Source organism: Pantherophis guttatus, chromosome 3, assembly GCF_059756535.1.
Source record: "Pantherophis guttatus breed Tessera chromosome 3, ASM5975653v1, whole genome shotgun sequence".
NCBI classification, from domain to species: Eukaryota; Metazoa; Chordata; class Lepidosauria; order Squamata; family Colubridae; genus Pantherophis; species Pantherophis guttatus.
This window is the reverse complement of record NC_142065.1, coordinates 170,974,894-171,001,405: the sequence shown is the minus strand read 5'-3', so window position 1 is coordinate 171,001,405 and position 26,512 is coordinate 170,974,894. Positions and strand designations below refer to the sequence as shown.

At 38.0% G+C, this 26,512-nt stretch overlaps 1 protein-coding gene across 2 annotated transcripts in view; it reads left to right on the top strand.

The window, feature by feature from the left end:
- The first annotated feature begins 11,146 nt into the window (after positions 1–11,146).
- Positions 11,147–26,512, top strand: part of LOC117672747 (ras-related protein Rab-10-like) — a 30,994-nt gene continuing 15,628 nt past the window's right edge. The window contains exons 1-3 of one of the 2 annotated variants that reach the window (XM_087890512.1): positions 11,147–11,503; positions 21,446–21,504; positions 26,064–26,124. In XM_087890512.1, coding sequence (XP_087746638.1) covers positions 21,465–21,504; positions 26,064–26,124 — 101 coding nt within the window. In that variant the 5' untranslated portion in view covers positions 11,147–11,503; positions 21,446–21,464. The remainder of the gene's footprint in view (positions 11,504–21,445; positions 21,505–26,063; positions 26,125–26,512) is intronic. The other variant, XM_034429680.3, reaches the window with a different exon arrangement.

Sequence of the window (26,512 nt, the reverse complement as noted above, 5' to 3'; positions counted from 1 at the left end):
GATGTTCATTGCCAGAACTAACCATCTTTTTGCTCCTTTGATGTTTTGTCTAACTATAAGGAACTCTGTTTAGCATCTGACAGTTTGGGGACACATTTTCTGCCTTTGTACAGTTGGTAGACTTTGGACTACTCCACAGTACATCCTAAAGGCCACTATCAAGAGGAAAGTCCATATTTAACCAACAAGTGGAGATGGGAGGATAATTTCTTTCCAATTCAAACTGTAATTAAGCTACACCAATTGAAGGATGCCATTATTGTCCTTAGTAGACTAGACAAATCAATTAACTTTAGAAGACAAGTTATTTAAGCTGATGGAGTGAATCTACACTGGCTTAGCAAAACCATCATCCTGTAATAAATGGGTCTAAGTTAGCAGCTCCATTACACAAATGGAACAGTGCCAATGTAGGACAAATGTTTTTAGTATCCTCAGAGGCAATTTATACATCTCCTACTACTACAAAGACCTTCAACTATATTGGCAGATGAGATTCAGATCTACCAAATAATCAAGCATTAGGCAGCAATAAAAGTGTAGACTCCAGAGTATACATATTTCAACCCAATGAAACTAAGATTAGTTAATGATCTTAGTTCCTTATATTGAATGAATTAATATTATCCTCACAGCATTGGTAATTCCAACTAATTAAACTCGCAATTGAAAATAGTAAGAAAAAATACACCTGACTGAAGAGATTAGAAGTCCAATGAAAAAGTAGTATCATTTGTCCTACAAAACTAGGCTAGTCTTTCCCAACACTTCCCAGATATGTAGATGTCAGTATTCACAATTCCCAGCCAAAATGGTGAAATTGAAGAGGGCATTCAGGTTGGGTAAGGTTGTCCTCGAACTTCTGTGCATTTCCAGAACATTTTCTAGAATTTGGTAAACAAGTGAAATAGGGCAATGGATAAGTTTAGAGATACCTCATTCAATTTTCAGTAGAGAAATTGTCCTCATGAATGCCTTGAAGTTCATCCAACAACCACACAGCTCACTAAATAGCACTAATATTGCTGTTTGTTTGCATATCTTTCAGCCCCACACTGAGGAATTATTCTTCATTCTAGGAATCAAAACAAAGGCAGTGGATTTTTATCAGAATTTTATAATCTTGCCATTGGACTTTCCACAAGGACAGCAAAATAAACCCCAATGACTGTGTCATCTCTTGTATGTCCAGTTATTGCTAGTGTAATAAACCAAGTTTATTTATTTAACTACAGTAAGTTTTATAGTAGTTTGCTAAGAAAATAACCAGAACAATTGGTAAGCATCCAAATTAGCAATGTGGGAGGCATTGCTGAATGGGCTGGAGGAGTTTGAAGAACATTTGGGCTAAGGACATTGGCTAAGCACTCTAATGATCACATTACTTGCACTGACTAGAAGGCTTTTTTATGACTAGTTAAGGAATCTTTGATTAGCGTTTGAAATTCAAGCTTCCTATAGGCTGAGCTTTCTGTCAATTAAGTATTGAAGATATTATCTTGCTGGAAAAGCTTAGAAATTTTGAATTAAAATGATAAATAGTAGCTCTGCAAGGACCTCCTTTTTATCTTTGATCTAATCCATGGGACAAAGTAGGGGGTATGTTTTATTTTGGAGTGAGGTGTTACAATGGCTTTGTTGTAAACTCTGCTTAGCTCTTCTTCAGACATAAGCAACATGCATGTTTTTTTACATGTGAGCAGACAGAACAGGAACAAATTCCTTTGTTTTCATCACCTACAAATGAAAACTCCTCTTCCACCTCCATAAAGGTTCTCCATGAAATTCTAGAGTGCAGAATTGCATGGAGAGCCTCTACAGACATTTCTTTCTTTCTTTAAATTTTGTATGGCTGCTCATCTTAAGAATGGAATTCTGAATAGATCATAACAACAACAAACATACAAAAACTATGTGCTTCAGCCATCTTACTTGGATGCATCCAAGAGAATCATCCACAGGCTCCTACCTGTCAGATGCAAGCAATCAGATCTACATCCGAAAAGGTTCAAGTTGACTACTTCATTGTATTCTACTTCAGTACAAGAATTTCCCCAAACTTGGGAACAAACAGATAAAATTCCATGAAACTTTGGGTGGGGGGGTGTTAATCCTAGGTCTCTTGCAGTTGTGTAAAGATTCAAGGCTAACTCCCTGCTTGATCCCTCCTCCTGCCTGGCAGGGAATTTTCCAAGACTACCTCGTGTTACTTCACTCTTGGGAGAAACAGCCAGCTCTTTACAGCATTCTGGAAGGCTAAAAAAAATGAAGGTCTGCTAAATCTCAGAAGGAAGCATATTCCACAGGTTGGGGTTGCTATGGAAAAGGCATAATTCCCAGGTGCTAGTAAATTGCTATATTTAGGAGATGGGACCTGGAGCATGCCCATTGTATCCAACCCAGTGGGATGGGCAGGTACCAAATAGACCAGTGACGGCTAATCTTTTCTGGACCGAGTGCCCAAAGTGTGCATGCCCCAACCCCCAAAACGCAATGCATGCAGAGTGTTAAGGATATTGTTGTGTTACCAGCCAGCAGAGTAAGTGCACAGAGAAACGGTACTGAGAGCAATGAATACAATACATACAAACTGGTTTAACAAAGCTTTTACTTTGTAGTGAAAAACAATTGCATAGTCTTTTAGTCAATCCAAGTCTTTAGCCATTTAAATCAGTCCGAAGTTACAGATATTTTCTTATTTACAGCAATTGGTAATAAACAGCAATTCAACGCTGGTAACAAATCACGATGGTAACAGATCCATTCACTTCTTCACACATGACAGTAACAGTTTCAACCAGCAAGTCAAGCAGCAAGTCAAGCAATGATGAGAGCAGGTCCAACAATGACTATAGCTCGGCTTCCTTCTTATATACAATTTACACTAGTAATTATCCACTTAAGATAAGTGAAGTCAGCAGTGCAATGACTCAACAGTACAATTATGATAATTGCAGTCAGCATTCAGTCAGCAGTCATTAGTCATTACAATGACTCAGCAGTGCAATTACTCAGCATTACATTTAAAGTTAGAGAACACATATATTGTTACAGAATACATTTAAAGTTATAGAACACACATATTGCCTGGACAACCCGTTAGACTTATACCATATCCTAACACACAGTCTCTGTGCATGTGCCCTGCCCCTGTGCATGTTCCCTGCACATGCACCCCTGCACATGCATCCCGCCCCCTATGCATGTGCACACGGCCCCTCACATGTGCCCAACCCCCTGCACATGCATGGCAGAGACCTAAAGACCAGCTGGCCACTGGGAGGCATGCGCGCATGCACAGCGGAACTGAACTGGGGTGACAACTCGCGTGCCCACAGAGAGGGCACTGCGTGCCACCTCTGACACGCATGCCATAGGTTCACCATCAGGTATATAGGCCATATAGGCCTTAAAGGTCTTAATGATCATTTGAATCATCACCTGTACGCTGAAGATGTTACATGCTCATCTTATGAATTTGTTTCCTTTCCTTCTTTCTGTCCCTTGAGAAATTATTTCAGTCACAGAACACTCTGCTAATGCAGTTTTATTTTTATTACAGATTGTGATGTTTTTGTAAAGAGGCCACCATTAAGAGCTGGCATGAGCCATTTTAGCTGAAGCCAAGAATTTGTATGTTATGAATCCTTACCCTCCTGTCAAGTGATTAACATTAGGAATATCACTCTGCTCTGCTAAATCATTACATGCATTTTGATTTGACAGAAATATAACTGTATGCCTTGGAATTTTGAACCTTAGTCTTATACAATATGAAAAATGAACCCCTCTCACCCCAAAGAATTAATTTCTCTGACTACATTAACAAGCAGGTCTGCACACTTTCTATCTTTAAGGCTCCTATGCCTGACTGCATTTATGCTCTCATTTAGCATCTCAAAATGGGCACTTTCTTTCAAGAAGGATTATTGCATGAATCACCTGCTTAGTTAATCAGACTTATTAGCATACTGTCATCCATTAATTGCAATATAGGAACTATAGTTTTCCTTGTTTCCCTTGCTGCCATCCAAAAAGAAGTCTTCAGGTTTGCAAAGACATTTATTGCTTTCTGTCTTCTGTAAATTATAATATTTAATAATTCAGCATGGTATCTGTGATGGTGTTGACTAGAAAGATGTAATTGTTAATATGCTTCAGCCCATCTTTAGTCCATCAGCTTTCTTAATAATTTATTAGAAAACATTGTAAATAAAGTTCTTAACACTGCAAGGAGCCTGTCTGGACTCAAAGCTGTTTCTCGAGCATTTTTTTCATACTCCAACATAAAGATATGGAGGAAATAATGCATTTATTTTTCACATGTAAGTAATTCATATTAGGCGGATTGAAGCTAACATCCAAAGTAGAAAAATTTACCGTTCAAAATACAATTTTACTGCTCACAAATATTTTAGGTTGATATTATTATTCACGAAAGCATAGGCTTAGAATCCATTTAAGACGTGTAGCTGCTTGGAATTATCCTTTCATTTGGTAACCATGCATTACAAACCGGAAACATTCTTCTTTGAGGTGATTCCAGAAGTGGCGAGGGAATAAAAGATTAGAAGAAAATGATCAAACCCATGCCTGCAGTCCTTACTTAAAATTATTATGGAGAATATCAACTTCTCATATTCTCCCTTCTAACTGCATGATATCAGCAACTAGTATATTGGTGTTAGCTCTTTAATGAAGCAATTTTATTTTTCTGAGAATTCAAGAGCCACTTCTAATGTCAAGTCTTGATACTTACGTTTTTCAAAAGAATGTAGGAAAACCAGATAGAAAGTACTACTGTACTTAAAGCAGTGTGGCATAACTATTGCAAAGTCAGATTACAAACTGGGAATATTCTTCTTTGAGATAATTCTTAATGGTGAGGGATTAAAAGCCTGAGCCATTCTTGAAAACTTTTGACAGAATAAAGAAGGTTTTTCCCCCTAGGTATTTATCACTTGATCACGTATAATTAAAAAAAAACAAAACTCCTAAACCTCCCCTTGAGTAGGTTTAGGGCAGTGACTGTTTCCTACTCAGCTTGATTATGCAGTGAAGTTAAAGAATAGATTTCATGGACTAAATTGAGAAATTGAAGAACTCTTTTTTTTTTTTTTTTTTGATTTATATGCCGCCCTTCTCCGGAGACTCAGGGCGGCTTACAATGCGTTAAGCAATAGCCTTCATTCTTTTGTATATTTTATACAAAGTCAGCTTATTGCCCCCACAAACTGGGTCCTCATTTCACCTACCTTAGAAAGGATGGAAGGCTGAGTCAACCTTGAGCCTTGGAGAGATTCGAACCAGCAGAAATTGCAGGCAGCTGTGTTAATAACAGGGTGCATTAAACCACTGTACTATCAAGGCTCTTGACTGAATTTCATGGAATTATTAAAGTAAACATTCCTGATGTCATTATAGATATAACCACAGTACTTGGAACACTAACAAATCCTTTAATAATGTATATAACCACGGATTATTTAAGAATTATTACAAACTAGACGGAGTGGATTAGATTTGATAAATAATAAAGCCCAGGGTACAGGTATCTCAATTTACAACAGTCCATTTAGTGACCATTCAAAGTTAAAACAGTACTGAAAAAAGTGACTGATGACCATTTTTCACAGTTAAAACCTTTGTAGCATCCCCATGATGATGTGATCAAAATTCAGATGCTTGGCAACTGGTTCATACTTATGACCGTTACTGTGTCTCAAGGTCTTTTGCAACCTTCTGACAAGCAAAGTCAATGGGGAAACCAGATTCACTTAAGAACCAGGTTACTAACTTATCAATTGCAATGATTCATTTAACAACTGTGGCAAGAAAGGTTGTAAAATGGGGCAAAACTCACTTAACAAATGTTTCACTGAACAACAGAAATTTTGGGCTTAATTGTGTTCATAAGTTGAGAACTATCTGGACTCTGACCTGAAATTTATGACATCTTATTAAAGAGAAAGTAAGCAAAAAAAACCTTCCCAAAGTGCAAAAAGCAAAAGAAGGCCAAGTGGCTGTTACAGATACATTAAAAGTAGAAGAAAAGTTGAAAGCAAAAGGTAACAGAGAAAATTTGTCAAGCTAGATATGGGATTCCAGTGAAGAGCAAAAAGAGGCAAGAAGTTTATATCTAAATAAGATATTCAAAGAATTCCAAGGTAGTAATCAAATGGGAAGGGCAGGATGTTTATTTAAGTAAATTACTAAAATCAAAGGAATTTTTAATGAAAAAATGGGAACATAAAAGAAAGCAAAGTTCTGTTGAAGAAAGAAGATATAAAAGAGCAATAGTGTGATTATATGGAAGAACTGTGCAAAAACAGTCCCAAATTCTATGATACACACCAAGACTTGATCATTGAACTAGAACCAGACATTCTGGAAAGCGAAGTTAAATGGGCCCTAAAAAATATTGCTAACAATAAAGCTGCAGGAGCTGATGAAATACTAGCTGAATGGTTTGAAAACTTAGGCAGTTAACATGCTACTTGTCTGGAAGGAAGCAAGGAAAACACAGCAGTGGCCAAGAGACGGGAAATGATCAATTTATATTCCAATATAAAAAAGGCAGTGCTAAAGAAAGTTCACACTACCAAACAATTGTATTTATTTCACAAACTAGTAAGAAAGTGGTCAAGAATGGGAAATGCTAGATGTACAAACTTGATTAAGAAGAGGCAATTGTACCTAACGGTGCATTTGATGGATAATGGAATATCTGATGGATAATGGAAAAGGCAACAAAATTCCTAAAAGATGTTTTTGCTTTTCCAATTATATGAAATCTCTGTGCAGTGGGGACCAGATACAGATCTCCGATTCCAGCCTATAGCAATCAGAATATTTTAGATGGCAGGATCAATAAAAATATTTACTATCATTACTGCATATTACAATTTTGTTTATATCCTTGTATTTCATTGAGGTATTTCTCATGTGCAAGGAATGCAGATCTTATGTAGACCAATAGGTTGATATCCCTGTGGTTCCTACCCAAAGACTGGAGGCCGGAGAGTTTGGATGAGAGGGAGAATGGGCTTCAATTCAGTTCTGGCAAGACCAAGGGAAGTCCATGTTTGACTCTGAATGAGGTTACACTCCCAAGACAAAAGTGATGCAAAACCTGTGGGTTTTCCTGGGTTCACCAACTCTTGCTCAAAAAACAGGTGGCAACTATGACCGGGAACCCCTAAACACAAGTTTAGCTTGTATGCCAATTGTGCCCCTTTCTGAATTGGAAAGCCTTATGGTAACCAATGTCTTAATCACCTCCCATTTAATTTACTATAATGGGGCTGCCCTTGAAGAACATCTAAACACTGCAACTGCTCCAGAATATATAGCAGCCTGGGGAACATTTGTGATACACTTCTATAAAACTGCAGTTCTTCAAGCTTTATTGGCTTCAAGTGGGCTGCCAGGTGCTATTTAAATTGCTCATTATTACCTATAGAAACCTACATAGTACCAGGCCAGACTACTTGTGGGCTTGCCTATCTCCTATTGTTTTTGCTCACCCCACCAAAGCCAACAGGCTGGACAAGTTTCTGGTCTCTGCTATCAAGCAGTGTAATTTTGGTGGATCTATGCTTTCATGCTTTCTCTGTCTCATGCTTTCTCTGTCACAGTGCCTGCTCTACGGAACAAAAATGGCCCCAACCACATCAGCCTTTTGCAAGGCACTAAAGACCAGATTGGTCCCTAAGGCATTTGGGCCAGGAGGTTAAGTGGCCTCTGCTGATTGACCGGCTTTATTGCTGTGTTTTTCCCCGTTTATAAATTGGGAAGTAGTCTTTTCTCAACTCCATATGTTATGTGGATAGTAGGCTGTTTTAATTCTATTTGGGAGAGATAGGTTAATTCTTTATATGCTGCCCAGAATCACTGCTGTGAGATGGGTAGCCATATAAATTGTTTAAATAAACAAATACAACGATGATTATATTAAAATTAATTAAAATCCTGGTGAAAGAGATGCCTGTTGGCTCCTATTCTATAGGCAGCTCATTCTATAGCTCGAAACAAAGCAAATGACTCTTTTCCATGTGTTGAATTAATAAACCTCTTACAGTGGAGGCATCTTCAGAAGGCTCTCTCTCTTATAAATCTTAACACTCAGACATGTTTGTAATACATAAGGTGGGCCTTCAAACAGTCAGGTCTTAAGACATCTAAGATTTAAAGATTAATATCAGGCACTTAAATTAGGCCTTCTAAATAAAGTGGCAATCAATGCAGATATTTCAGGAAGCATAGTGCATTATTTCCGTATGTTGAACTGACTAGCACCTTGCTACTGCATTTCATGCTACTTTTCAGTAGCCTTTTTAAGTTATTTGTCTACGTGTTTCTCTTAATATATGCATAAGTACTTTTTCCCAGTATGTTGCGTTTTTATATACATGTTCATATATAGAAGCTTTTCTATGTACCAATAGGTAGGTGACTGCACACACATTTTATTAGAAACCCATCTTGCAAAACAGGAGAAATCACATGAATTTTAATTTACTTATTGGTCTGAAAATCTGAAATTTGCTAAGATCACATTAAAATGTGAGTTAAACTACTAACTCCAATATACTGTATCAGAACTATAGCTATCAGCATAATTAAAAACATCAAATTTTGGAGGAAAGGTCTAGAAAGGCTAATAATATTCTGAAACCTTTTAATATTTGTTGGAAGAAAAATGGAAAGAGTGTCCTCTTGTGGGTAGGAATATGAATAAAATGAAACAGAAAGAATAATAATTTTAAGTGAGGGACTATTAAAAACATACATAACAGTTGTACTTTTAAAATTAAGCAAGTTTGTGTCTGACATCTGACTAAATATTGCAAATAGAACTGAAATAACTGGAACTGTACAACAAAGTTAGTAAATAATCCATTTAGTTCCTGCCTAAAATATTGTTCCTGTTTTCTGCTTCTTGATACGTTTTCCCCATTTTTTGACCACCAATATGCTCCAAAAGATATCTCAGCCACTAGTAATTCACATATATTGAGGGGAAAAAAGAATAGCTGTTGCCATTTGATTGGTTGTACTAGGACCTTCTGGTATACAGCTCCAAATCTACTGACTCTAGATTTTATTATTCAAAAACTTTTTTTCAATAGATTTTAACAAGTATTAATAAGAAAAAATGTGAAGATACTTTCAATAAGTATTAACTTACTGGTACATTTCTGAATCTTATTTAATGCAGTTTAAGTTTTTGCTCTCTTCTTGTGGTTATTTGTCTTTAGATGAGGACTTCAGATAGTCTCTGGCCTATTAGGTAGCAGCAACAGCAGCAGCTTTTTGTGACTTCAAAAAGCTAAACAGAATCACATCTAGTTAGTAATTGGATGGGGGACCAATACAAAGTAGCAGGGCTGTAGGCTACAGTAGACAGTCAGAACAACCCAGAAGAAGGAATCACAAACCAATTCTATATTCTTTGCCAAGAAAATAGATGACATGTATATGTTATCAGGAGTTAAACTTGATTCAAATGCGGCTCAAACAAACTTTGGTGCTAAACCAATTATGATAATAGTAATTAATAAGAGGTATAAGAGCCAGCTAAAATCTGCCTCTTCTCCAGGACCATGATCCTAATGAGATAAGACTATATCCTCTAACATTTGTAATTAACCTTCTTACAAATTATGTTGGAAGAATTTGACTTGGGAGTTACCAAATTCACTATAGACAAAATAATTTTCCCTTTTCGACGAACTACTGCTTGATGTAACATTTGTAGCCAAGTCATAATATGTATACAGGAAGTTCTTCTCCTGTTTGCACATACATAAAGAAAAATTCAGCTCTATTGTATAACTATTTTTCTTTGAGCAACAGATTGTTATTTGCAGCTGAAGACTCAACCACAGACCCTGGATTAAAAGAAGTTTTCATACACAGAGGCTGAATTTCTAATCCCATGTTTAAGTGACAAATGGGGAAGGCCAAGCCTTGATGTCCTGCTTCGGAGCTTCTCCAGGCATATAACCGGCCTCTTCTTTCCAATTCATTCCTGCCCCTCCAATTCATTTATTCCATGTAATTAATTGCCTCCTCTATTTTCCATCCCCCATAATTGTGAGCAGACAATTTAAAGTTTCCCACCAGCAGCTCTCTCTCCCTATCTCCTCAGTTACCTTTTTCACATTCTTCTCACTTAGTGCAGAGTCAGTTCTTTGGTAGGAAAGTAAAGATTTACACAACTTTAAATTGGCAACTGCTGACTGATTAGTAGTACCTTTTTCCTGCCCTGCAAGGTCTTGTGCCTTCAAGCATCCTGTCTTCAGTTCTTCTAATATTGCTCTGCATAGTATTCAGTCTTAATCTATAGAAGAAATAGAATCTGAACTCTGTAATTTGAGGGGAGGAGATTCTCCCCCTGTGCCAAGGCAACTTACTTTCCCTACTGGTGCTGATATGGAATTTTAAAATTGAGATTGTTCTGTATTTTATCAATGCCACAACTTTAAATACATATTTGTGTAAGATTAATTGTATTGTGTCAGATCCTTTTGTAGCTGTCATTCTTCGGCAAAACACAACATAAATATTTGATTTTGTTAAAAAAAATCATGCAGGTTATTCTCATATAGATTCATTTTTAAAGAATTTCCTCAATAAGATCGCTGTTGGCACGTGAAAATGAAAAAGGCCTATAGCTTTCCCTACCATGACAGACCCCCCCCCCCCCAAAAAAAATGATCAGACACCAGGTCGGAAAATTAAAGATGACACACATTAATGTTCATGTTTCACCAATTGCAGAAAAAGTTTCATGGAAATCAGTTCACCTTAGTCTCCTTGGAGCCCCAATGCATCTCACCCCATCAAGAGGGGAAAGCCAACACAGTTTTGGTGATGCCAAGCATCACCAGTAAAAGCAATCCAAAAAGATAATCACGCCCTGCTCTTCTTTCTGGCAGGTTTCGGGTGCTTATAATTAGAGCTCTATCACAAGTAGCCAGTTCCTGCAGCTCCCCAATGGAACTTTTCCGGTGGACTTTGTCGAATGACCAACCTGCGGCTGCTCTTTCTAAGGGTTCTGCTGGGGAAAGGCAAGATGCCGAGAACCCGTTCAGCAAAAAAGGGAAGGAACTTCGTCAGCTCCCCCGCCCAACATTTAGACAAAAGAGGCGCCTCGGAAACCGGAACAGCCCTGAAAACCCAAACTCTGAGAAGAGAGCGGAGCCCAGCGACGGAAGAGGAGCAGTAACCGGCGACACGGGGTCGACGCTTTGGGCGCCAATCGCGCCACGCTATAAGGAAGACCTCCTCTCCAGCCACTCCGGGCTAAGCCAACTTTCGACGCCTGCTTATTGCTGGTGGGCCATGGCTGAGGGGACAGGCTGTGAGGCGCCCAAAGCGTGCTTGGCCAAGATAGTGATGGTGGGTGACTCCTTCGTGGGGAAAACCTCGATCCTGAGGCGATACACCGACTTTTGCACCACCGCCTGCGCGCCGTCTTCCTATATCACCACCGTCGGTGAGTAGTACACGCGCCCCGAAGGCGCTCGTTTCCCGTGCCTGGCGCGCCCGAGACGCTCGGCGAAATTACACTGGGCGAGCCTAAGCCCCGTATTTCCTTTGATTATGCGGACCTGGGTTCAAGTAACTAGAGAAAGAGAAAGGCGTAACCGCCCTGTCCCGCCCGCTTTATTTCCTGGTAATCATAAACTAAAACACACACCCTCAAAGTCTATGGAGATTCTCAGTCATCCAGGTCCTGGTTGTCCCAAAGGTGCTTTTTTTCAAGAGGCAACTGGACTTCCTGATTTTTTATTTTTTATTTTTGTAGACGTTTGGCTTCTCATCCAAGAGCTGAAGAAGCTTGTTGGATGAGAAGCAAAACATCTTCAAAGAAATACCAGAAAGTCCAGTTGTCCTCTTGAAAAAAAAAGCACCTTTGGGATACACCGTAAAAGATGGTTGTCACTGAGATTTCATTCAGTGCGATAGGGCTGTATTCTGTCAACATCTGCAAAGTGAAATTTAACAAATTTGCACTTGAAACCTTGCAGCTCACACACATCACACTAAACTGTACTATGGTTTATGTATCTAACTTGATATACTGCTAGTCTGGGTTTGGATCAGTGTATAACCCAGACACTGTGGGTATATTTTTTACTTACCGTGTTTCCCCAAAAACAAGACCCCGTCTTATATTTTTTTAAACCCTGAAATAAGTGCTTGGCCTTATTGCCATGTGGTCCAAAGTCCAATTGGGCTTATTATCAGGGGATGTCTTATTTTGGAGGAAATAGGGTAGCTCTGGACGTTAAATAAGGAAACCATGACTTCACTTGTGGGGCATTTTCCCACTAGTGACTTACCGTAGAACATCTTCCAGCATCACCCAGCCTCCAGGAAAACATAAAAAGTATTCCCATTACTGTTATATTGTCTCAACAATATAACAGAAACCCTCCTGTATCATTAGTGGGGAAGGTATCCCTGGGTAAACCTTTTCACCACTATGTATACATAATAAACAAAAACATTACAATCCCTCCTCTGTTGCCTTGGATGTAACTTTGTGCCTCTGCATCCTTGTAACTTTATGCAGAAGTGAATTGCAATCGTGTGCACATCTTTTTTGGGAAGAAAGATCCAAGGTCTGAGTATGGATACCTTCTCCTAACTAGTAATCTATGACTCTGTGTATAAAACTATAAGCCAGAATGTGATCTTTTGGGCTTAGAGGTATTCAAATTCAGCCAAGTGTGTTATGTAAACCATAAGAAAATGCATCGTGTGGACAGAGCTCACAGATTTTTCCTCAGGTAACAGCTGAAAGCCTAGGGTCAGCTGCCTTCATTGTGTACAATATAACATATGGACTATGTTTTCAAGATACGTTAAGCTATAAATTTCTGTTAACAAGCACGGACTACCATAACACATGCACCTAGCCTTTTAAGTGTTGTCTCTGGTTTATCATATCATCCATAGTGAAACGGATGTTACCTTTCAGTTTGAAACCCAAGAGCTTTGTCCCCAAGCTTTATCCTGGGTTACAAATTCCATTTCAGGTTTACTCAAAAGTAGGGATGTCACATACAAGTGGGGATGGATAATATGGGTGTAGAGAGGGCTTAGTGGCATGGTATTCCATTAACTGAATTTTATAACTTATCATTTCATGCAAATAAAATCATAGTTACGTTTGAACTAAGCATAAATCTGTATTGTGAGGCAATCACATTTTCTCAGTGGTGGAATTCAAATTTTTTTTACTACCAGTTCTTTGGGTGTGGCTTGGTGGGCGTGGCAAGGGAAGGATACTGCAAAATCTCCATTCTCACCCCATTCCAGAGGAAGAATACTGCAAAATCTCCATTCCCTCCCCACTCCTGGGGGAATGATACTGCAAAATCTCCATTCCCACCCCACTCTAGGGTCAGCCAGAGGTGGTATTTGCCGGTTCTCCGAACTATTCAAAATTTCTGCTACCGGTTCTCCAAAACCTGTCAGAACCTGCTGAATAGCACCCCTGCATTTTCTCCTTTCTGTTTCCTATGTTGAAACTGAAACTCTAAATTATTTAAGCAGGGCAAAGTATGACCAGTCTATTTTCTATATGTGTTATGTAGCCCCATGTTGGTGAGTTGTTCTAAACTGGGAAATTACCATACATGATATTTTAAAAGAGTTTCACCAGCAAAAAAACCCCATGGTCCTGTCTTTGAAGACAATACACCCAACATTTTGATAGTGATAGCTGAAGAAGGAAAGATAGTGGATAAACACCGGTAAGTGCAATTATACATGCTTACAAACAGGGTAATAATTGATGGGCAATCTATTGCCAACTTTAATTGATTATGAGAGAATTAATTGTAACTATTGACCATAATCCAACCCTGAATTGGTTATGCTTATTAAATTGATTATGCAAGTCTAATTCTGTGCCTCATTGTGTCCATGAAGTTTAAAAATTCTTTATGCACATATATATGAACCATATATGGAATCTCTTTGATTTCTTTAATGGCATGGACATAAACTATAAATAAAACGATTCACTCACATATATTATGCTATTCCTCTAAGCATTCTTCAGTCTCATTGATTTCCACTTGGTCGTCAAATTGAATAAAAGCTTCAGAATCTTTATGAGAGATAGATGAATTAAGGCTAGGTTCTGTCAATCTAATGTAAATATGCTAATGAAGATTTGCTCATTATAGTCAACCCCATCTGGAAGTTTACTGTTCAAAGCAGCTATCGCCAGATCATTGATTCTAGAAAGAAAAGTGTCCGGGGTGGGGGTGGGGGAATAGGCCCACCTTCTGTTTAAAAAAAAAAAGGCAACAGGAACTTACTGGCAGTTGGTTCTATGAAAAGAGGAAGAGATTTATTGAAAACCAAACTACATTTGTAGAGATATTATTGTAGTTATCCTGGCAGAAAACAGATTAATAGAGGAAAATAAACTGATGTACCTTAAGTGGCTTCTCATGTATTTGACTTGAATTTTAGAAAATGTATATAACGCCACCAGTAAAAGATAATATGTGGGCAAATTAGGCACAGCCTATAGCTTTAGATGCCACTCCACCCACAGTGGAAAGTTTATAACACAACAGCCATATTAGTATAAAACAAATGTTTGGAATATTCTCCTTTCCCAAATAGCTCAATACAATGTTTTTTAAATCATTTGTAGAAAATGGTTGTACACACATTTATTTGATTCTCATACACATAACAATTTAACAGTTCATATTTTTGAGAAATCATTTTATTGATATTTTTAAGAGAATAACAAATATGCCAATATTGTAACTGGAAGCTAGAAGAATATCAATTTTGGATTCTAAAATTGTGGGATGCCTCTGCCACAGGAGAAGGTGATGTTGGTCTTGTTTTCAGACAGAAGACGTTAGTTAGGTAATGTGCTAGAGACACACTTTAAGCTAGGAAAAAAGTATTTTTAATTTATTTTAGATGTAATTAAAATAACATTACCACAAATATGATTTTAAATTCTCTGTGCCTATTCTGTACCAAAGCAGTGTTATTACTATTGCCCAGATTCAATTTTTCAATAGAGATAGGGCAAAACATGATCCTTTGAGATCAGAACATTTTGAATGCAAAAATCCTTTTGCGTGTTTCTATTTTGAAAAAGATAAAGTATGTATCAAAATAGAGGAAAATGCATCAAAGAAGAAAGAAGGTTTTGTTCATGGATGAAAATTCAACAAAAGATTCACAGGGAATTTTTTTTAAAAAAATATTCAAATTAAATTAATTTTTCGTAATTTTCTTTTCCATAATGTCTAGTCTTGAATTATCAGATCTGAAAGTTCTTCAGACTGATTCTCAATTAGAATTTAAAAAATTAATCTTTGGAGTTGTAAAGCAAGGTTCTCAACACAAAATAGTACTTTGTACGTACCAAAATAAAGTTATCAAATTAATACTCTAGCTTTAAGGAAAAACTAATTGTGCCAATGGCATTTTTCAAGAGAAGGATCATATGACAGTTCACAAACATTTGCAGTGGCATGATAATTTGCAATCTGTATGCATGATAACATCTAACTATAATACTTCAGCAAGTTCACATTCAGTCTGGGATGAACAAATTCCTGTTATTAATTAAAAAGCCAATTTGCTTGATTGCAGAAAAGTATCATGCATAGTATGTAGACTGTAGGATTGCATACATAGGGCAGGAAAAATCTTTGATGACTACTAGCTAAAAATTTTAACTCTAAATAAAGGAATTTAAAATTGAGGATAGAAACAAAGGGACTGATTAATATAACAGAATAGAAGACTTATGTGCTATTAATAATCATGAAGTTGAAACACTTTACTCTTTAATAGTAATTTTACTAAAAATTACAATTACAACAAAAACTAATACAAGCTAAAAAAAGAATACAAAGAACAATAGAAGATGCAGAAAATGAAAAAGAAAAAATAGAAGGGGAAAATAAGAATGTAATAAAGTAAAGAAATATATAAAGAAGTGACTTCCCCTTCATCATAATATAATCAATTTTAGTAACTTATCATGTACTCTTATAATGCAACTATTTCTTCTTCCCATATTCCATCTCTTATCTATAAACAAATCCACAAGGCTCATCATTTCAGTCTTGATTTCAGCAGAGGTCCTTTAAGAGTTACCACAGATAACAATTGATCAGATATACCAACTTTATATTCCTTCCTTTACTTTTAAGTGTCTTGATCTTTATTCCCTTTAAACAGAGTCTATCCATAGAGGCAGAAAGTCTTAAAATTAAATTCTGGGTCCATTGTTCAAAAATCTTTAATATGTCCAATGTTAAAGTATTTTGCTTCAGTCTGTATTTGAAAGTTGAGTCTGAGTTTCCTCCTTAAATTGTAATCTTTAGTTCCTTCTAGTGTCAATTTTTTAAAGTTTCATTATGTTTTTAAAAGAATTACAATAAAAGTATTTTCCCCTGGAAAGGATCCATTTTAATTAATTCCAAAATCTCAATTCAAATTTATCTGGTCTTTTAATCCAATTGTAACTTTCTAAAATCAAAGTTCTGATCAAAGTTCTTTTGCTGTTTTTTTTATTAACTCTTTAAGCTTGTGTTTAAAACTTATTTTTTCTTAAGATTGAAGGAAACTCACCAGATGCTTTACTATAAAACCTATCAATCCAAAGGTTCCTAATAGCTGAAAGACTATTAATAAGCAATTTCAAAAAATGATTAGAAAAGTAAGTATGTGAACCCAATGTTTTTTCAAAGGGGCTGACAAGCAACTGTCCAGAGCACTTCTGGACAATCTCAAGTCCCTTCCTTTTCCCGAGAAGAAATATCAAAGAGCTGGTCTACTCACTGGCTCTTCATCATGACACGTTCATTACTCTGCTTTTCACGGAGTCATCTTTTTTTTTTCCTTTAATTTATATGCCGCCCTTCTCCGGAGACTCAGGGCGGCTTACAATGCGTTAAGCAATAGCCTTCATACTTTTGTATATTTATACAAAGTCAGCTTATTGCCCCCACAAACTGGGTCCTCATTTAACCTACCTTTGAAAGGATGGAAGGCTGAGTCAACCTTGAGCCTGGTGAGATTTGAACTTGCAGTAATTGCAAGCAGCAGATGTTAATAACAGTGCTTTAGTCCACTGTACTACAGGCTCTTGACTCTTCACTCTATCATTTCTTCCCCAGAATCCAACACTCCTCCCTATTCTGTGAGTTAGATCCGTACTTGGAATATTATACCCAGATTTTGATATTTTAGGAAAGACATTGACAAACTGGAGCATATCCAGAGAACAACCTATATATATTAAGGGGCCCGAAAAGAAAAACTTGAGAAACTGGCAGTGGGATTACAAACAGTGGTCTTAAATGACAATGAAGTAGATTTTGTTTGTTGTCAAGAAAAGAGTCTTAGTGATAAGTTTCCAACCAATTTCCTCAGGAAATTGTGAACCCTTCCTCACTGTATGTTTTTAAATAGAGGATGGATGGCCATTTGTCAGGGGTGTTGTAATCTTTATATTTATTCGTGGTGAAATCCAAATTTTGTTACTACCAGTTCGGCTTGAGTATGGCTTGGTGGGCGTGGCTTGGTGGGTGTGGCTTGGTGGGCGTGGCAGGGGAAGGATACTGCAAAATGTCCATTCCCACCCCACTCCAGGGGAAAGGATATTGTAAAATCCCCATTCCCACCCCATTCTGAGGCCAGCCAGAGGTGGTATTTGCCAGTTCTTCAAACTACTCAAAATTTCCACTACCAAAATTTCCAGTTCTCCAAACTGCTCAAATTTTCCGCTACTGATTCTCCAGAACCTGTCAGAACCTGCTGGATTTCACCCCTGATTTATTCCATGAAAATACTATACAGTCATATCTCACTTGACTGCTTAAAGCAGAAATTTTGTTCCGGCATTTGTCTTTCTGCCAGTAGTTGATGCACAAGGAAGAGGTTGCTGATGTTGGCTGCTTTGTGACTCGCTATTTCTTCCAGCCAAAATAGCAAGTCACATGGTAAGCCAAGGAGCTTTCTCAAGACTTGTTGGTTTTAGTATTCATCCCGTCTTCTGGAATGAATTACCAATGAGTACTGAGGTACCACTGTAATGCTTTTTTTCCCTAGCATTTTTTTTCTGCAAGTGCAAGTTTCACTTTTTTATTTGGATGAACCAACTGTTGACCCATTTGGTTGCGTACAACAGGAATTGACTGGCTGGTTTGTTGCCCAAGCCTGATCATCATAGGCTGAGAGAGTGTGACTGGCCTAAAAACATCCAGCTAGGCTCCATAGCTAAGGTAGGACTAGAACTTCCACATAGCCATTGGTGTCACGTTTCCGAGTCTCTTCAGTGGACCTGCACTGCCACACAAGTGTTGAATGCTCTCCCTAGCACTGGGGCAATGAAAAGTCCACCATGTATAATGAAAATAACCATTGTCTGCTATTCACTAGCCCCCCCCCCCCTCTTTTTTTTTTCTTTGCTTTGTTTCCTTTTGAGAATAACCTGACCGAGTATGGTGGTAGGAGAATCACAGTTGTGCCTTGGTTGCAGAAGAAGAAAGAAATCTTGGAAGTTAGGACAAGACTAGAATGCCCATCAGAATGAAATAACCCACCTTATATGCAGAACAAATGTAGCTTTTTTGCAGAATCACCTCTGGAGTAGCAACTGAACTAAAAGTTAAATCAGCTCAACTTCCAAAGTTCTCTGGAAGTATTTTAGCATTATGGAGTCATGGGCGCATCATCAGTCTCATATCAATGCGGGAGATGTGTGAAGGGGAACATAGTTTAATTAGATGTAATGGGTATCATTCTGATGGAGAAATGATTCAGAACCTGTGAATCAAAGGATCTCTGCAAGATAGAGAAGTAGTGTATCCAAACTGAGCATTCTCATCGCACATGAGAATCGGCCTTCAAGTTTTAATTGTCCTTCATTTGGCAGATAGAAACAGCAAACTGCTCTGTGTAAATAGAAAGTCATTACTGCAATTGAAATGGAAAAGACAAAATCACTTCTTTCCAACCATGTTTTTGCCTTGGGCAAATATTTCTGCCACAGCTAAACTCTTCAAAATATTCTGATAGAATATCTTGTTGTAGTTTGCTGAGAGCAATAAATGCACTCTTATATTTAATTTCAAAATCCAGCCAGATCGAGTATCAATCACTCCTGGGCCATTCTGAGCAGAAGGGGCTACTCTCTTCTTGTAGCGCCTGCAAGTGTTAACACACCAGGATAAGCTGATGTGGAAAGAATTGTCCTATGACATTGTCTGTGATCTTGGAATGTTGAGTCATTATGTTGAGCATGACCCTGACTTTTTCCTCCCCAAATCTTGCCTCAACAACCCACTGATTCAACTTATCTGTTTGTCTCTATTGCTCCATTTCTTTTGGTTGCATAGCTTTTTCAAGGTTCTTTTGATGCATGACCAAAACAATTACCTGTGAAATAGATATAGATATACAAAGTATAATAAAATGAGTTACTTTTAGATTTGAAATAAAGGGATATAAACAAGCAGAATTTTCATTTAATATGACTGAAATGTTTATGCCTGAGCAATCATTTCAGTGTTAAAATAGATAAGATCCATAACATTTTATACTATAAATCAATCATGTGGCAGTATCACATAAAGCTAATTCTTGAAGGTTTTAGATATAGCAACTTGTACATGCTGTGGATTGATCTAGGCTTTTCAGCTAGACTTGATATTTAAAAGGCCTATTATATACATGGCTACTTTTAAAATCCTCTTTTACAAATAGTTTTCTAGCTAAGGCATAGCTAAAATTGAGTGTGCATAGGTCAAAATCTGCAGACTGGTTGCTTACATTGGCTACACAGCAATGCACAATCTGCATCATGTACAGCTGTTGTATGTCAGCTACAGAGTAATGCACAACCAAGTTGTAGAATGTAGTGTACATAGTGGAACAGTTGCTGGTGTGATTGCTGTGCTCACATCAGCATGGTGTCAGGATCCATGTCAGAGCTGGATTGTGATTTTAAAAGTATAATTTATTATTGTGACTTTTGTCTAATTTCTGTCCTTCGAAAGAGTGAAAAAAAATACTGAGGCACTGCTTGCAGCTCAAGCTATGATTCTTTTACCAGAAAATATGGTTTATGCTTATTATCTTTAATTCTCTGTTTTTCCCTCCTTGCAAATAATATTATAGGTAATAAGGTGTAGTCATGCCTTGCTCTTTTGTTCCCTATCTGAAAAATGGGCAATGCTTACCAGTCTTAGGACTCTCCTGCACAGCAGCCTTATTTACTGACCCCATAGTAAAACTGGCTGGAGATAACCCAGCTTAAAAAGTAGTTGTCCACGTTTCAACTCATTCTTCAGCTTTGGCAATGACGTTGTACTAAAGGTGCTTGTGCATTATACCCAACTGCTGTTATTTCCCTGCTTCTTTAGCCACCTTTCCTTTCTATGCTAAGAAAGCAAATGCCACATTGAAGGCATGTGATTTTTATTGTTAGAACTTTTATATGAACCCTCCTCCACTTCCTAGTACCGTGACGGCAAACCTATGGCACGGGTGCCACAGGTGGCACACGGAGCCATATCTGTGGGCACGTGAGCATTGCCCTACCTCAGTCCAGCACGTATGTGTGCGCTGGCCAACTGATTTTTGGGCCTTCCGGGCTCACCGGAAGTCGGGAAACACGCTGTTTCCGGGTGTCCGGACGGCCTCCAGGTGAGTGGGGAAGGCTGTTTTCGCCCTCCCCAGGCTCCTAGCAAGGCTCTGGAGCCTGGGCCCACCGTGCCATTGCATGCCGAAAGCGGGGGGGAGCGGGGGGGTCACGCGCACATGCGTGGGGGGACGGAGCACATTGAATTATGGGTGTGGGCACACATGTGTGCAATCCCCCCACTACCCCCGCTTTTGGCACATGACGGCAAAAAGGTTAGCCATCACTGCCCTAGTACTTGACAGACCTTCTGGTTTGGTGCATCCATCTGTGGAACACACAGGGCTTTACTATTCTTACCATGATTGGGTTAGAAGTAAAACTCTTGTCAGTTTCTCCCTTTTTAAAAAGTAGGAGGAAGTCCTCCATTTTAGTGGCCCACCAGTGAAGCTGTTTTTGGGATAGGAGCAGGGGAGAGTCAGAAGAGTCAATGACTCTATTGCTATCCCCCAACTGTTGCAACAATGGTTAAGCATCAATGAACTCAACTTATTAGAGATATGGAAGGAATTCACATAACGCCTGAGGGAGAAGCATAGTGGGATTCAGACTTCAAGTTGGAAAGTTCTGTTTCTTAGATGGTTGTCCTGCAAATATATAATACGACACAACTTTGTTGCAAGAGCTCAGTGTCAATTTTTTAAAAAGTAATTATGTAAATGTTAGATCAGATCTCAATTGGAAGCATCAGTTCTTTTTATCTCAAAGTCCTCTCTCATCTCCCCCTAGAATTTCCTCTCTGAAAGAAATGGGAGTTCCCTCACTTTGCTTAGAGACAAAGGAATACAGTGAGTAAGATAATATGATAAAATGTCATTTCTTGGTGCTTAAATGCTTGTTTCTCATAGTTTGGGGCACTTCAACTCCTGCTCACAATTCCAGTGTTATAATTGCATGTTGCTAATTTGCTAGCAATATTGGAGGGTTGCAGCTGTGGGTAGTAGCGTTTAGTTGTTCAAGATTTGCTTTCCTTAAAAAAACAAAAAAGCATTCACAGTAAATTTTCATTGAAAGCACTTTATTCAGCACTTAAACTCTCAGGGATGGTTGCCCTTCTTCCTCTTCAATTATGCAGTTTTTGTGAATTATAAGCAGCTATAGTTTTCTAATTAAACTTATACGGATCATAAGGCAGACTCATCACATTGAGAATAGCAGACTATAAAGAATAACTGTTTTTTGTTTAAACAATGGCACCTCATTGAACACCAAGGAAAAAGTTTATGGGAAGAAAGATTTGCATGTCCAAGTGAACAAGGAGATGCTTCGCCAAATAAATTTTTGAAATATTCTGTGACATATTTTCTTGCAATGAATATTGTATTAGCACAATGAGAAGTATATACAAGAAAGTCCTGAGTTTTTAGAACTCTTTAGAGGCAAAACTTATTTTCTGCAGAGGAATTGTGGGCCAACAGAATCCTTTCTTTCATCTTTGCTCTCAAAGTAGAGGCAATTTGTTTACCTATTGATAGAATCCTTACTAATATAAAAAGCCAAGGGTTCCATTCTGCATTTCTTCCTTGCACACTCCCCATATACAGATACACAAACAGTATATGCACACATATACCACACAGCCTCCCATCCAAATACTGGCCAAATATGGCGGTTGCATCATATATTTTCATCTGTTTTCGTGAACATTATTTCAATTGCTTTGTGGCAATACTGAAATGCATTCTTGCCTTGTTTTTTCCTCCTAAAAGTTTCAGATAATTACATACTTATTTATACTGTTCCAAATGTCCTTTTGTCAGCCCACCCAGGCAAACCAGACAGGAAACATGAAAAGATGAACTAATTTTATTATGTTGTAAGGCTATATTAATAGAATCTTGCAAGTGAAAGCATAAACTTCCTGCCACCCATTTTTAACCATTTGGTGCATTAGGGCAGGTTCTTTCTAAGTTTCTTTCTCTATTAAGTCACTGGGGGCTCTTGCCTTTCTTGTCTGATTGTGTTGTGGCCCGTCAGTGGCCTGCGCAGATTGTTGTTGATCCCGACGAGGAGGCTGGTGTGGTGCTACGCCAGCAGCCTGTGTAGCCAGCGCTTGATTCGGACAGCGAGGAGGCTGAAGAAGATGTGGTGCCAGAGGCAGGGATCCAGTCAGGGCCTTCAGAACCTCCAGAGGCTCCTTTAAGTACAGAGGATGAAGAGGAGGAGCCTCTTCTCAATGCATGGGCACACAGAGCTGCCAAAAGGCAGGAGTGGTTCCTCAGGAGGAGGTCTCCTCGAGAGTAAGGCTTGGGGCTAATTGGCCACTCCCTTAGCCTATTTAAGAAAGGACGCAGCTTGCAACAAGCTGCAGAAAACAACCTTAGTTTGCTAATCTTTGTGTTTGGGATTTCTCTGCAACCTGGTTTCTGGGCTTTCTGCCAACTCCAGTAAGACTCTGACTATCTTATCTATGGAATTCTGGCAGGCTGTTAAGAATGCTTATTAACAGCCAGCATTTGCTAAAACTGCGTTATTTGTGTAAACTAAGTTTTGTTCAGAGTTTGTGTGTGCTGTGTTCTTTGGGATCCGTAGCTGGGGCAGACAGTGTTTCCTAGGCAGCGTCTCTTCTCCTTTTTCCCTATGGTCACTCCTACATCCCATTACATCTTTTCATCTACTCAGAGATGAACATACACTTAAGCATCACATGTAATTGAGATGCTTGAACCGTTTGGACTTCCGAGGGCAACAATGACCAATTGCTGAAAATAGAACCCCATGAATGGATCGGCTCCTCAAAATTCCTCTTTGGATCAAGCGGAGGACAAGGGTCACCCACAAGTTTGCTCCACACAGAATCTCCCTGTAAAGAGATTATAAAATAGCGATTTCCAGCAGGTTTGAGAGCTGTTAGAGCCAGGGAAAAAATCATCCTGCCTTACTTTCAAAGAGATACTGGGTTCCCCCATTAATTTCATGTAGGTTTAAGGATTAAAAAGAAAAGTTGTACTTTTTGGAAAACAGCAAAAGGGAGCTAGAATATGGATTTTGGAAAGTTAAGGAGCTAGATGGATTAATGTCATATTCCTTTCTTGAACATCATAAGAATTGCTTCTTTATTTGCAAATAGCCAAGTGGAGCAGGAAGTAGACGTACTGTTGTTTGAACACTAGCCAGGATTTTTAACAAAAGAGAGATGCATTAACTTTGTACTGCAGAAAGTATACCCTAACACAGAGTACAGTAATTGTTATAACGATAGTACGTTATCTCCTCCTTTCCGGAAGCTGAAATGCTTCCACCAAAAGTTGATAAGCAAGAAAAGGGGGTAAGACAGGAGATTAAATATCACTTCTGATTAACAGCAAACTCAGTGGATTCAAAGAGGATTTAGAGCCAAAGTAGAGCAATGGAAGAATAAAAAAGATGCATCAATATGGTTGGAAAAACCCAAGGTGTATAGAAAAGTGTATACATCTATCAACACATATGAGAAAATCCCATCTTTTTTGCATAGTAGGATGCAAGTTAGTCTTGACTGACTTAGCTTAAAAAGTGACCAACAAAAACATTGAGATGGATTAGAACAGCCCTCTTAAATTTTCTGCAGTTTCCTCTCCAGTTTAGTAGCTGGAAGTCTGGAAAGGAACATTTTGCTTAGTAACTGAGGATATACACTGTAACATTTATGACATTCTTCAAGGTCTCAATCATACTTGATAATTCAGTGTTTCTCAACTTTGGCAACTGGCAGATGAGCAGACTTCAACTCTGGGAGTTGAAGTCTGCCCATCTTCAAGTTGCTAAGGTTGAGAGACACTGTGACAATTCATCCATACTGGAAAGAATAAGATGTTGAAGTCTAAGTGTTTTCTTTACTTCCTCATGTCAGGGTTCCAAGTAACACCCCCAATGAAAGAAAACTCTGAGGATTGAGTTTCCTCAAACTTACATTTTATTAGAGACATCATATTGGCACATCTGGGAAGACCCTAATCTGAAAGCTTCCAGGTTTTCCCCACCCAAAGAAAAGTTCAAGTCCCTGCCCAACACCCACAAGTCCATCACATGGTCCAATCAAGCATCGTACCCACTGGAGATGCCTCCCAAGTCCAGCCTTCCAGGTGCAGGGCAACTTGGCCTTGACTTCTTGAGAAAGGAATGTTATTTTGACTATATTTCACCCATGCTCATATAACCCCCTCCCAGTTTCAACAGTAGTAAACGTGGCAGGTCTGAAGGCCTAATACAAAAAATGGTTTCCAGGCCTGACAGCCCCCCCCCGCCCCCAGTCAAAAAATCGTGTCCTGAAATGAGAGTAGCATAGTGGTTAATCATTCAGCATACTAACCGCGTCTCCCTCCCCTAGGGTAAAAGGACCCTTTTACCACTTCAGGTGTTGAAGTAGTCTAGGTGTACCTCTTAGAATTAGATTTGGATTGTTGTTTACCATATTTATAATAACATTAAAAAGGCAGGATGAAAATTAGGGAAGATACAGAATGATGGGTTTAACTTTTATACAGCCATGCAATCAGATTGCTGAGTACTAGTGGAGATGCAACTGGTGCTCTTATTTCTTTCTCTCTTTCCCTATTTCAACCTTGTCCTTTTGTGAAATTTGTTTAAAATTTTATATAAAGCTATGAATAACTCATGCATGCAATGCTTATTGACTCCTGTTTTTCACTAACATTCATTGACCCTTAGGTCAATAAATGTAAAGTTGATTTAAGAAGTCAATATGCCTTATTTTAATTTAGATTAAGTTTTTATCTGATTCAGCACTCTAGCTGTCTTTTTATAAATAAAAATCTCATGTCAATTTATTATTAAAATTTATGTCAAATATAAAATGTTTTCTGTAGGACTGGAAATCCCCTGTTGACTTATTATTTTTTAAGCATTTCCAACCCAGTATTTTGAAAGTGACCTTCCTGTTTTTATTGTGCCCTTTTAGATGCTGCCTCAGCTATTGCTCAAAAGGAATTCAACCATTAATTTGTACAGCTGGCTCCCTACAATAAGGGCACACTTTATTCTTATTTTATAGATCTTACAGTGCAGAAATATCAATGTATTGGACTTAGATAATAATTTTTATTTTTTATGTTATCTTTCTGGAATTGAAGTGTTAATAAAATTATCACTTGTTGAACTTAAACTAAACCAGACTTCTAAATGTGCATTAAATGCAAAAAGAAAATTTAATTCAGTTAGAGTGTGCTGCAGAATGTTTCTGACGATGTGATGATTTCTCAATGGGAAAATATAGCTGTGGAGTTTCCATTTATGTGAAAATTGCTCTTTTACTGTGTACTCCCTTTGATAAGATTATATTTTTTCTGTCTTTTGATTTGCTTTCTTATTAAGAGTTACATTTATAAATCAATATTTTTCTTCTTAGGCATTGATTTTAAAGTGAAAACAATTTCATGTAATAATACAACTATGAAACTTCAAATATGGTAAGTTTTATAAGGAATATAATTAGTTTTGGTCTAACAGTTGATCATAAATAGCCTTCTTTAGCAGAGAAAAAACATAATGAATATATTGTTGTTTCCAAATGCACGCTAATCAGTGGATTGAAGTTGCTAATGTTCCAGTAGGTACAAAGGTGCTTATGAACGCTTCCATTGTTGTCTTCCAGATCCACCAGCACATCTGAATTCCTGAATTTGCAAACATTAAAAAAATAATTTTATGCAGAACTTTGGCACAACACAAAACACCAGTCTTTGTCATCGTTTTACATCTAAAAATATTTGTGGGCTTCACATGTGAAGAATCTAGATGATGAGCACAGGGAAGATCTGCAGATATATATGGCTTAAGGCTAAACCAAGAAAAAGA